Below are 10,904 nucleotides of genomic sequence, written 5' to 3'. Positions count from 1 at the left end.
TTTTTTTTTTTTAAAAAAAAAAAAAAAAAAAAAAAAGAAGACAATAATACCTACTCGTATGTTATGCAGACTGGCCAGGTTATTGCAACTGCATTAAATGTTGTACATACATCTTATTCCTTTGGGGATTTAATGCTTCTAATGAAGGCAGCCGAGTCCAACCAGGTATTTGGTTCTTGGCGTGTTTATGGCACTAATCTTTTGTTGTAAGCATTTAGCAACTTTGAATGTCTGGTCAATTATAATGAACCAAACCATAATGAACCCTACTTATTTACCACCCTTGCGAAAGTGGCTTTCTAATTGTTCTATAGTTGGAGATCTTTCTACCACTGTCCCCACCCCGCTCTCCCCTTTAAAATACTCCACTCCCAAAACTTGTATACTTTTTGTTTAAGAATAATAAATTATCCGGCTCTTTCTCGTTAATCCATCATAGGCTCTTTCTGGTTTTGGATTCCGTAACTGTGAATTTTTGTGCGTTGACCTGCAGTATGACCATAAGATCATCTAGGAAACAAATCCTAAATTGGAAATAAATATCGAACTGTGATTAAAGTGCATATCCTGATTGGTACGGTTAGAAGCCAGACTCCCGTACTGTTAACAAAGTTGAAACCAGAAAGACAAAGATAAGATATTATTCATAAAGGCGGCCTCAATCTGTAGTCAAAGATCAGTGTAGATTATACTGAGGCGATTTTAGGGACCACTAAGAATGTAGACTTCATTTTTCAGGATTTCTTAAGGTAGAACGCTAGCATTTTACTAATGCAATCACTGAACCAATGGAAGGTTAGAGAGGGAAACTCCTCTCTAGAATTTTAACGGTTTAAGTCTAGCCTTTTTATCGATGTTTATATCTTAACAAAATGACGTACAAACACTTTCATCAGGATTTTAGAACCAAGCATAAAGTTTTCATTTTTAGATTAGATAACTCATGGAGTGAGATTGAGATCACTGAAAGGAACAGAGTGCAGAGTTTTTCAATACAGGTGGACTTGGGATGTGCGGCATGCAATGAAGCATTAATCAAGGGTAAGGAGGTAGGTTTCAGAAGATTTTACAGATGGTCAAGCTATAGGTTGAATTGGAATGCAACAGGAGTAGAGGTGGGAACTTCATGAAGATCTCGAAGGAATGGAGGAATAAGAAATATAGTTATTCCAGGGGGAGTATGCTTTTCAAGGGTGGGAGAAGTTCAAAGGCCGTCTTCAGAGTTTCTTCAACAAGAGTAGTCATCAAAAAGTTCAAATGGCGGGAGTAAGATTGAGTAAGGGATGCCCCTTCGAAGGAAAGAAGGTAGAAGTGGTAAAATCCTGGAAAACGACAGTGATAGTTATAAGGAGAAGTGTGGATGCTGATTAGAAGGTGATTAAGGACTTAATCGATAGCAGGCTGTCGCGATTGGTGGAGGTGGTTCCTATGGCAGTAGATAGAACTGTTGTTTGGTGCCGGGATGCAGCAAAGAGAAGTTTGTTGTTGAATGAAAAAACTCTATTTTGTTGAAGAAACACAATAGCAAGAATGGAGCCATGGTCAATATTTTCTCCTTGGGAGCATGTCAAGATTGAGGCAAGGAATAGTTGGATTAGGATTGAAGGATTGCCTTTGAATCTGTGGAATGCTCATGCTTTCAAGATCATAGGCGAAGCTTGTGGAGGACTACTGGAGATCGCCAAAGACATAGTGGACCAATCGTTCCTACTGCTTGCAAAAATTAAGGTTAGAGGTCTTAAGGAAGGTATCATGCCAAGGCGAGAGGATCCATCTGGGTTTATTTAACTTGGAGAACAATCAATATCATTCCATCAAAGAACAAGGGGCTTGCTGTTCAGAATTGTTGAAGGTTTCAACAAGCAAGCGAGAGGAACCTCTAGAGAATGTGGGGATGAAAAATTCGGAATTAGACTCGTTCATTGTGGTAGAATTCTCGGCGAGGAAATAAGAACAGGTTGGAATATGGCGTAAGCTTCGGCACTCAAGAATCCTTGGCTCGACGGAGAAGACAGTGGCAGTAGGGATGGAATTGAAAAGTCGGGAGGCCATTCCAAACTGGATCGTCGTCGACATGGGTTCCACGTGTCAAGCATATTGACGGGGAGGTTTCACGCGCTCTTGTGAACTCGACCCACGTGGCTTCTTATCCATTGCAGCCACCACTTTCAAGAGATTTGTGAGATGAGAGAGAATCAAAAGTGGAAGCGACATTTCTCGTTTCTGAAGCCAAGCAGTTACACCTACCGCCTAAAAAGAGGGAATTAATTCTCTGCAATTATTTCGAGATATTGGGGGAAGTTGATAGTCTTGAAGGGATTCAGGCCCCGTTCTTTTCGCAGATTCGAGTTTAGAATTCGAGTTTTGCTACAGTAAAAAGCTCTCAAAAATAGTTACATCTAACTTTTTTGCTACAATAAAAAGCTCTCACACAACATTACATTTCAACTCGAATTAAAAACTCGAATTAGCAAACCGAACGGGCCCTCAGTTTACAAAAAGTGATCAAGCCTAATTCTATTTTAGGCCCAAAACAACTGGGCTGGGAGATGGTAATCTGGAATTGGATGACTCTAAAGTGGGCCCTAGTAAGGCAAATTTAGAACCGACAAAGGGACCAATAATTAAGAAGGGCAATTGGTGGAGGCCCAAAAATAAGGCTGATTTTGTTTGGGCTAAAATCAAAAAGTGGGAGGATGAGTTTTAGAAGAAAAATCCAAAAAAGCCCGTTCTACATTATTCTAGTGATGGAGAGCCTGGAGAATTGTAGAATCAAGCCATACCCATTTGTTTACCGAAGATTGAGAAAAAAACAAAAAAGGCAAAGAAGTTCTAATCGGTTATGGGCCTAATAGAGAACCAGAGTACATACTAGAAGGACAGGAGTGAATCAAAGGGAGGAATTAATACGCACTCAGTTTCTTCATTCTGCTCGACAGAGGAGAACAAGGGTTTGGATGATCGGGAAGGATTTGTGGGACTCGAGGATCTGAGATTTCTTTCTGCACTAGAAAATCGAGAGGAATTGGCTGTTGAGAATAGAGAGGGAAACAATCTTCTCGAGTTTTGCGAGGAGCAGGCTCTAAGCCCAAATGTGCTGATTGTATCTCCATTGGCATCTCTGGCTCCACATGACATGGGGGAGAATACGGCGATTCATTGAGAAGAAGGTTGTTGGCAGAGGAGTTGAGGAGGGCTGATCCATGTTCGAAGGAAGATAATAAGCAGCTTGTAAAATTGAGTCAGTGCGGCACAGTGATGATTGGGGGTAAAAAAAAGTGATTGGAGCAAAATTAGGTCCGCGCTTCGAAATTTGACTCTAATTGATGGGCTCAAAGTTGGGAATGCATGATAATGTTGAAGGTACTATGAAGACAATTAGAAGAAAGGGCCAAGAGAGGGAACTTAAGAATTTGGAATTTAATGTTCAATTTGATGAAAACGTTATTGGGGCAGCAAAAGTTTATCAATGAAGTTGATGTCGTGGAATATTAGAGGAGGAAATTCCTCATTAAAAGGAAGGGGAGTTAGGGAGGTTGTGTGCAAGGAAGCTCTGGAAATTCCTAATTCTTGGGAGAATTCTCAGTCACGATAAAGCTAATGTTGTGGAATATTAGAGGAAATTCCTAATTCTTCAAGAGGTCAAAAGGGATGAGGTTGACATGAAGTTTTTGGGGAGTATTTGGCAAGCTAGATTTAAGGAGTGGGTTTTGTTGTCGGCTGTAGGTCGATCAGGAGGAATTCTAGTAGTATGAGATGTTGGAAGAATTAACGTACTTGAAAGCTTTTGTTGAATTAGAGGATATTTACTTTAATAGTACCGGATTCTAGGAGATATGATAGGAATGTAATTAGGAATAGTCAATGACTAAGAATCATGAAAGAATATTAGTGTACAGCTATTAGTTTCCTAGTTTAGCTCCTTGTTTTATATTCTATTTAAACTAATGTACTGTACTACATTGATAAGTGAGCAATACCATCATTCTTCCATTAAACTGTGTTCGCCTATTTGGTATCAGAGCCATTGCCGATACCCTTAGAAACCCTAGCCGCCATGTCTGAGGTTGCATCTGAATCCACCACTTCCTCTGTTAGTCAAACCAAAAATCCTGAGTCTCAAGTCCAAAATTCTGAAATTCACTATGTCCAAATCACCACTATTCGGCTGAATGGTGAAAACTTCCTCCGCTAGTCTCAATCCGTGCGGATGTATATTAGAAGCAGAGGCAAAATTGGTTACCTGACCGGGGAAAAGAAAGAACCAGAGACCAAAGATCCGTCTTACTCGACCTGGGATGTAGAAAACTCAATGGTAATGACTTGCTGATGAATTCAATGGAGGACATCAATTCCAATTATATGTGTTACCACACGGTGAAAGAACTTTGGGACAACGTTAACCAGATGTACTCAGACCTGGGAAATCAGTCCCAAGTCTTTGAATTGACGCTGAAACTCGGACGGAGATGACAGCGTTACAAAGTACTTCAACTCCTTGAAGCGCCTGTGGCAAGATCTTGATCTATTCAGCTATTATGAATGGAAATCGCCGGAGGATTGTAACTATTACAAGAAGACTGTCGAAGACAATCGTCTCTTCAAGTTTCTCATCGAGCTCAATGTCGAATTCGATGAAGTTCGAGGGAGAATCATTGGAAGATAGGCTCTGCCCTCAATCGGAGAAGTCTTCTCAGAGGTTCGTAGGGAAGAAAGTCATAGGTTGGTCATGCTGGGAAAAAAATCATCATCAAATGGTGCTGTTGAGACCTCTGCCTTGGTTGCTGCCGAAGCAAATATTTGGTAAGAAATTTGATGAGAAGCCTCGTCTCTGGTGTGACCATTGCGGAAATTGGAAGAGCAAACAGGATGGCAGATCTAGCCGTGCACCCTCAGCCCATGAAGCCGAGGCGTTCCCCTTTAACAAAGAGCAGATGGATCATCTACTAAAACGGCTGGAATCCAATTCTTCTTCTGGTACTCCTAATGCTTCCCTTGCTCAAACAGGTAACAACCCAAAAGCCTTGTCCTGTCGTTTAAATCCCCCTGTTACCCCATGGATCATTGATTTGGGGGCCTATGACCATATGACCAGTTTTTCCTATCTATTCCAAACTTATTTACCTTTTTCCGGCTCTGAAAAAATTAAAATAGCCGATGGTTCATATTCCCCTATTGTAGGAAAAGGTTTGATCAAACTTTCAAAAATTATTGACCTTAAGTATGTTCTTCATGTCCCTAAACTTGCTTGTAACCTTTTATCAGTTAGTAAGTTGTCCAAAGACTAACTATCATGTTGTCTTTTTTGAATCCCACTGTGAATTTCAGGAACAGAACTCGGGGAAGACGATTGGCAGTGCTAAGATGATAGATGGTCTCTACTATTTTGAAGATGATATCTTCAGTAATAAAAAAGCTCAAGGCTTGAGTAGTATTAGTTCTATCTCTGTTAGAGAACAAATAATGTTATGACATTTTAGACTAGGGCATCCTAGTTTCCCTTATCTTAAGAAATTATTTCCTACTTTATTTAAAGGTTTGGATTGTTCATCTCTTTATTGTGAAAGTTGCTTTCTATCAAAAAGCCATCGGGCTACTTATTCTCCCAAACCTTATCAACCATCAAAACCAATTTACTTAATTCACAGTGATGTTTGGGGTCCTTCTAGGGTTACCACTGTTTCTGGAAAAAAAAATAGTTTGTAACTTTCATTGATGATCACACTTGTTTGTGTTGGGTAGATTTAATGCATGAAAAATCTGAGGTTAAAAAATTGTTTACGGATTTTTACATGATGATTGAAAACCAATTTCAAACAAAAATTGGTATCCTTCATATTGATAATGGCATTGAATACTTTAATGAGGTTTTAGGGAATTTTTTAAAGGAAAAACGAATTTTTTATCAATCCGCTTGTGTTGATACTCCACAATAAAATGGAATTGCTGTAAGAAAAAATAAACATTTACTTGAGGTTTCTCGTGCTATCACGTTTTCAATGAATTGTCCCCAAATATATGTGGGGAGAAGCTGTTTTAATAGCATCATATTTGATTAACAGGATGCCAACACGTGTTCTTAACTACACTATACCTCTTGATAGTTTTAAAAAAATTATTTCCTGAAACTTGGATTCATTCCAATCTTCCTTTGAAAGTATTTGGATGCACTGTTTTTGTTCATTTACCTAATAGACTTCTGTCTAAATTGGACCCTCGAGCTGAAAAATGTATTTTTGTTGGTTATGCCCGAATAAAAAAGGGTACAGATGTTTTAATTCAACTACAATTTTTTTTTTATCAGTATGGATGTCTCCTTTGTAGAAAATCATCCTTATTTTCAGAAAAATTTCCTTTAGGGAGAAAGAGAGTAGTGAAGAAAATTTTTGGGAGATTTCTAACAAAATTTCCTTACCTAAAACTATTATTTCAAATCCAATTACCACTAATTCTTTTAAACAAGGCAATGATGTTCAGGATTTGGGAAACCTAGAGTCCCCCAGTACTAATATGCCAAGCCTTACTGTTTCTCCGACAAGGGGAGAAATCCTACTAATGGCTCCACAAAAGCCGAACTCTGAACTTCAGGTTTATTCTAGAAGAAAGAATCATAAAACTAGTAGAGAGCTAGCTGTTGTCTCCACACAAGGCCAATCAGATGTCCCGAGCAATAATTCACTGATTATCCAATGTACTCAGAATCCTAACTTACCTACAATTACTTCCATTATTTCTAATGACACAAAGTCATCAAGCCAAGTTCCGTTAGACCTTGATATTCCCATAGCCATTAGAAAGGGAACCCGAACCTGTACTCAACATCCTATTACCAAATATCTATCTCATAAAAAACTTTCCCATAGACATAGGGCCTTTGTTCACATTTGTTTGTTCCAAGGAACATTCAGGAAGCATTGGATGACTCGAATTGGAAATCATCAGTGTTGGAGGAGATGTATGCTCTTAAAAAGAGTGGAACTTGGGAGGTAGTTGATTTGCCCCGAGGAAAGAAAATTGTAGGGTGTAAATGGGTTTTCACTATTAAGTGTAAAGCTGATGGTAGTGTGGAAAGGTACAAGGCAAGACTTGTGGCGAAATAATTTACACAAACGCATGGTAGTGATTATCAGGAAACGTTTGCCCCTGTAGCAAAGATCAATTCTATCCAAGTCCTATTGTCTCTGTGGCTGTTAATTCTAATTGGCCATTATATCAGTTAGACATTAAAAATGCCTTCTTAAACAGAGACTTGAAGGAAGAGGTATTTATGAGCTTGCCACCTGGATTTGAAGGAAAACATGCTAAGAACAAAGTATGCAGACTAAAAAAGTCATTATATGGCTTAAAACAGTCTCCAAAGGCGTGGTTTGAACGCTTTGGAAGAGCTGTAAAGGGGTATGGATATCGACAAAGCCAGGTAGATCATACTATGTTCGTTAGACACAGTGAGAACGGGAAAATTGCAGTGTTGATAGTTTATGTGGATGACATAATTCTGACAGGTGGTGACGTAGAAGAATTGACTATATTAAAGAAGAAACTTGCTGAAGACTTTGAAGTTAAAGATGTAAGAGTTCTAAAATACTTTTTCGGGATGGAATTTGCCAGGTCAAGAGAAGGAATTTTCGTGAGTCAACGAAAATAGGTACTTGATCTACTTGATGAGACAGGTCTGCTCGGGTGTAAAGCTGCAGACACCCCAATTGAAGCCAACTTGAAGTTAGAAGTTGCCAAACCCGAGAATATAGTTAATCGAGAAAGATATCAGAGATTGGTAGGAAGACTGATTTATTTATCTCACGCATGTCCAGATATAACGTTTGCAGTCAGTATGGTAAGTCAATTCATGCATTCTCCTGGACAAGAACACTTTGATGCAGTATACAGAGTTCTGAGGTATTTAAAGGGCTCTCCAGGTAGAGGAGTGTTGTTCAAGAAACGAGATCATTTGCAAGTAGAAGCTTACACAGATGCTGACTGGGCAGGAAGTACAATAGATAGGACGATCTACATTAGGCTATTGCACCTTTGTTGGAGGTAATCTTGTTACTTGGCGCATCAAGAAACAAAATGTAGTAGCAAGGAGTAGTGCAGAAGCTGAGTTTATAGCACTCGCCCATGGAATTTGTGAAGTTATGTGGATAAGAAGACTTCTTGAGGATTTGAAAGTCACGGTTTCTTCTCCCATGAGAGTCTACTGTGACAATAAGGCAGCTATCTCAATTGCTCACAATCCAGTTCTCCATGACAGGACCAAGCATGTAGAAGTTGACAAGCATTTTATCAAGGAGAAACTCGAATGTGGCATGATTTGTATTCCACATGTATCTACTACAGAACAAGTTGCAGACATCCTCACCAAAGGATTGCACAAGAGACACTTTGAAGATTTAAGAAGCAAGCTAGCTATGGAAGATATCCACCAGCCAGCTTGAGGGGGAGTGTTGAATTAGAGGATATTTACTTTAATAGTACCGTATTCTAGGAGATGTGATAGGAATGTAATTAGGAATAGTCAATGACTAAGGATCATGAAAGAATGTTAGTGTACAGCTATTAGTTTCCTAGTTTAGCTCCTTGTATTTTTCTATTTAAACTAATGTACTGTAATACATTGATAATTGAGCAATAAACCATCCTTCTTCCATTACCTGTGTTCGCCTATTCTTTTGGGGAGAATTCTCAGTCACAATAAAGGTTGAGGAGGAAGGGGAATTTTGGTGGCTATCGGGCGTGTATGGTCCTAATCACTACAGTAAAAGAGGATTGTTTTGGGATGAGTTCGCAAGGTTATGGAGTTTGTGGGCAAAGATGGTGCGTGGGGGAGATTTTAATGTTACTCGATTCTTAGCGGAGAAAAGTGGCAACAATAATTTGACGAGGAGTATGAAGCTTTTTGATGAGCTTATTAAAGATTTGAGTTTACTAGACCCACCCCTCCACAATGCGAAGTTCACTTGGTCTAATTTCAGAGACATGCCCATTTGTTGTAGGTTAGGCTGGTTCTTACTTTTTGAGGGTTGGATGGAACGTTTCCCATTTGGTCGTGAAGAGGCTACGGTTTGGGCTGTTTCAAATAATCTGTCCTATTTTATTTCATACAAAACCACCTAGATGGGGCCTTCTCCTTTCAAATTCGACAATATATGGCTCGAAGATAAAGAGCTAATTAGATAGATGAAGATTTGGTGGGAGGAGGAAGAGTTAGATGTTGGGAAGGTTAAAGAGTAATGAGGAAGCTGAAATTGATGAAGGACAAGGTGAAAAAATGGAGTGTTGAGTAGGCAGGGGCTGTTCAAACGGAGAAGAGAAGAATTTTTAAAAAGGTTGAGGAGATTGATAAGGAAGGTAGCTCTGAGTGGTCTTCGGATTTGCAAGAGGAAAGGTGGGTGTCAAAACAGAGAGTTTTCAGTTTAATCGAAAAGGAAGATTGGACAATAAAGTTGAAATGTAAGTCCATGTGGGCTAGGGAGGGAGATGCAAATACTAAACTTTTCCAATCGGTTGTTGAGCGCAAGGAGAACAAGGAATACTATCTCCAAATTGGAAACTGAAGAAGGAACAATTTTAGAAGATGAAGAGGAATGCACGAAGATAATAATCGACTTCTATAAGAGATTATGGCCTCGTTCATTTCACCGATTCGAGTTTTCAGTTTTAGGTTTCTACAGTAAAAAGCTCTCAGAAAATGTCACATCTATCTTTTTCTGCTACAGTAAAAAGCTCTTAGAAAATGTCACATCTCAGCTCGAATTGAAAACTCGAATCCGCGAAGTGAACGAGGCCTATATGTCATTGGGTGGAGATTTTAATGGCATAGAAGGCTTGGAATGGAACCCAATTTCTAGTCGGGCTGTCGAGGCATTGGAAAAACCTTTTGAAGAGGCAAGAGATCAAAAAAGCAGTTGTTAGCTGTGATGGTAACAAGACCCCGAGCCAGGACGGGTTTACTCTTTCCTTTTTCAAGAATGCTGGCACTTTGCAAAAGGCGTCTTGAAAGTCTTTAAAGAATTTTGGGAACCAAGGATTATTAATAACATCACCAACGAAACGTACATTTGTCTTATTCCCAAAATCATCTCTAGGTTTTGTCGAATAGGCTTAACTTCTTAAGGATGTTCTTGAAGAAACAGTTTCAGAAGTACATGAGGCATTTGTGGCAGGGAGACAGATTCTTGATTTAGTATTGGTGGCAAATGAGGTGGTGGAGAATTACAGGGCCTCAAGAAAAGATGGCGTGGCTGTAAAAATCGACTTTAAGAAAGTCTGTGACCATGTTGAATGGAAGTTCTTAGATTTTGTCTTGGAGAAAAAAGGCTTTGGTACAAAATGGAGAAGATGGATATCGGGCCGCATTGGGTTAGTTTCCTATTCAGTGATGATTAATGGCATGCTGAGAGGTAAATTCTTAGCTTCTAGAGGGCTCGGCAAGGAGACCCGCTATCCCCTTATTTGTTCACTCTTGCGATCGACACGTTGAGTAGATTACCAGACAAGGCCGTTGAAGCTTCTCTTTTCAACCCATTTAGAGTGGGGAGATGACACTTTATTTTTCAGTTCTCCGGAGGAGGAAAGTTTGTCGAATCTATCATCTAATTTGGAGATTTTTTGCTTAATTTCAGGTTTGAAAGTTAATTTGGATAAGAACATTATTTTGGGGATAAGATTGGAGGAAAACAAGTTGTCTAGGCTGGCTAGTATTGCTGGTTGTTCAGTTGGAAGTTTATTTGGATAAGAGCATTATTTTGGGGATAAATTTGGAGGAAAACAAGCTGTCTAGGCTGGCTAGTATTGCTGGTTGTTCAGTTGGAACGTGGCCTGTTAAATATTTGGGATTGCCCGTTAAATATTTGGGATTGCCCTTAGGTGGTGATCCATTGCAAATAGCTTTCTAGGATCCAGTC

General features: G+C 39.4%; 1 protein-coding gene across 3 annotated transcripts in view; it reads left to right on the top strand.

Annotated features, from left to right (window-relative positions):
• Nucleotides 1–10,904, top strand: part of LOC21403661 (lysophospholipid acyltransferase LPEAT2) — a 33,849-nt gene that overhangs the window by 3,941 nt on the left and 19,004 nt on the right. For 2 of the 3 annotated variants that reach the window (XM_024172463.1, XM_024172462.1), the window contains one exon: nt 70–165. The exons of the other annotated variant lie outside the window; for it this stretch is intronic. In XM_024172463.1, the coding sequence (XP_024028231.1) occupies nt 70–165 (96 nt within the window). The remainder of the gene's footprint in view (nt 1–69; nt 166–10,904) is intronic. 3 annotated transcript variants of the gene reach the window in all.

Source organism: Morus notabilis, unplaced genomic scaffold, assembly GCF_000414095.1.
Source record: "Morus notabilis unplaced genomic scaffold, ASM41409v2 Scaffold271, whole genome shotgun sequence".
In the NCBI taxonomy this organism is placed as follows: domain Eukaryota; kingdom Viridiplantae; phylum Streptophyta; class Magnoliopsida; order Rosales; family Moraceae; genus Morus; species Morus notabilis.
The sequence above is the reverse complement of the archived record's forward strand: the minus strand, read 5'-3'. Positions and strand labels throughout refer to the sequence as shown.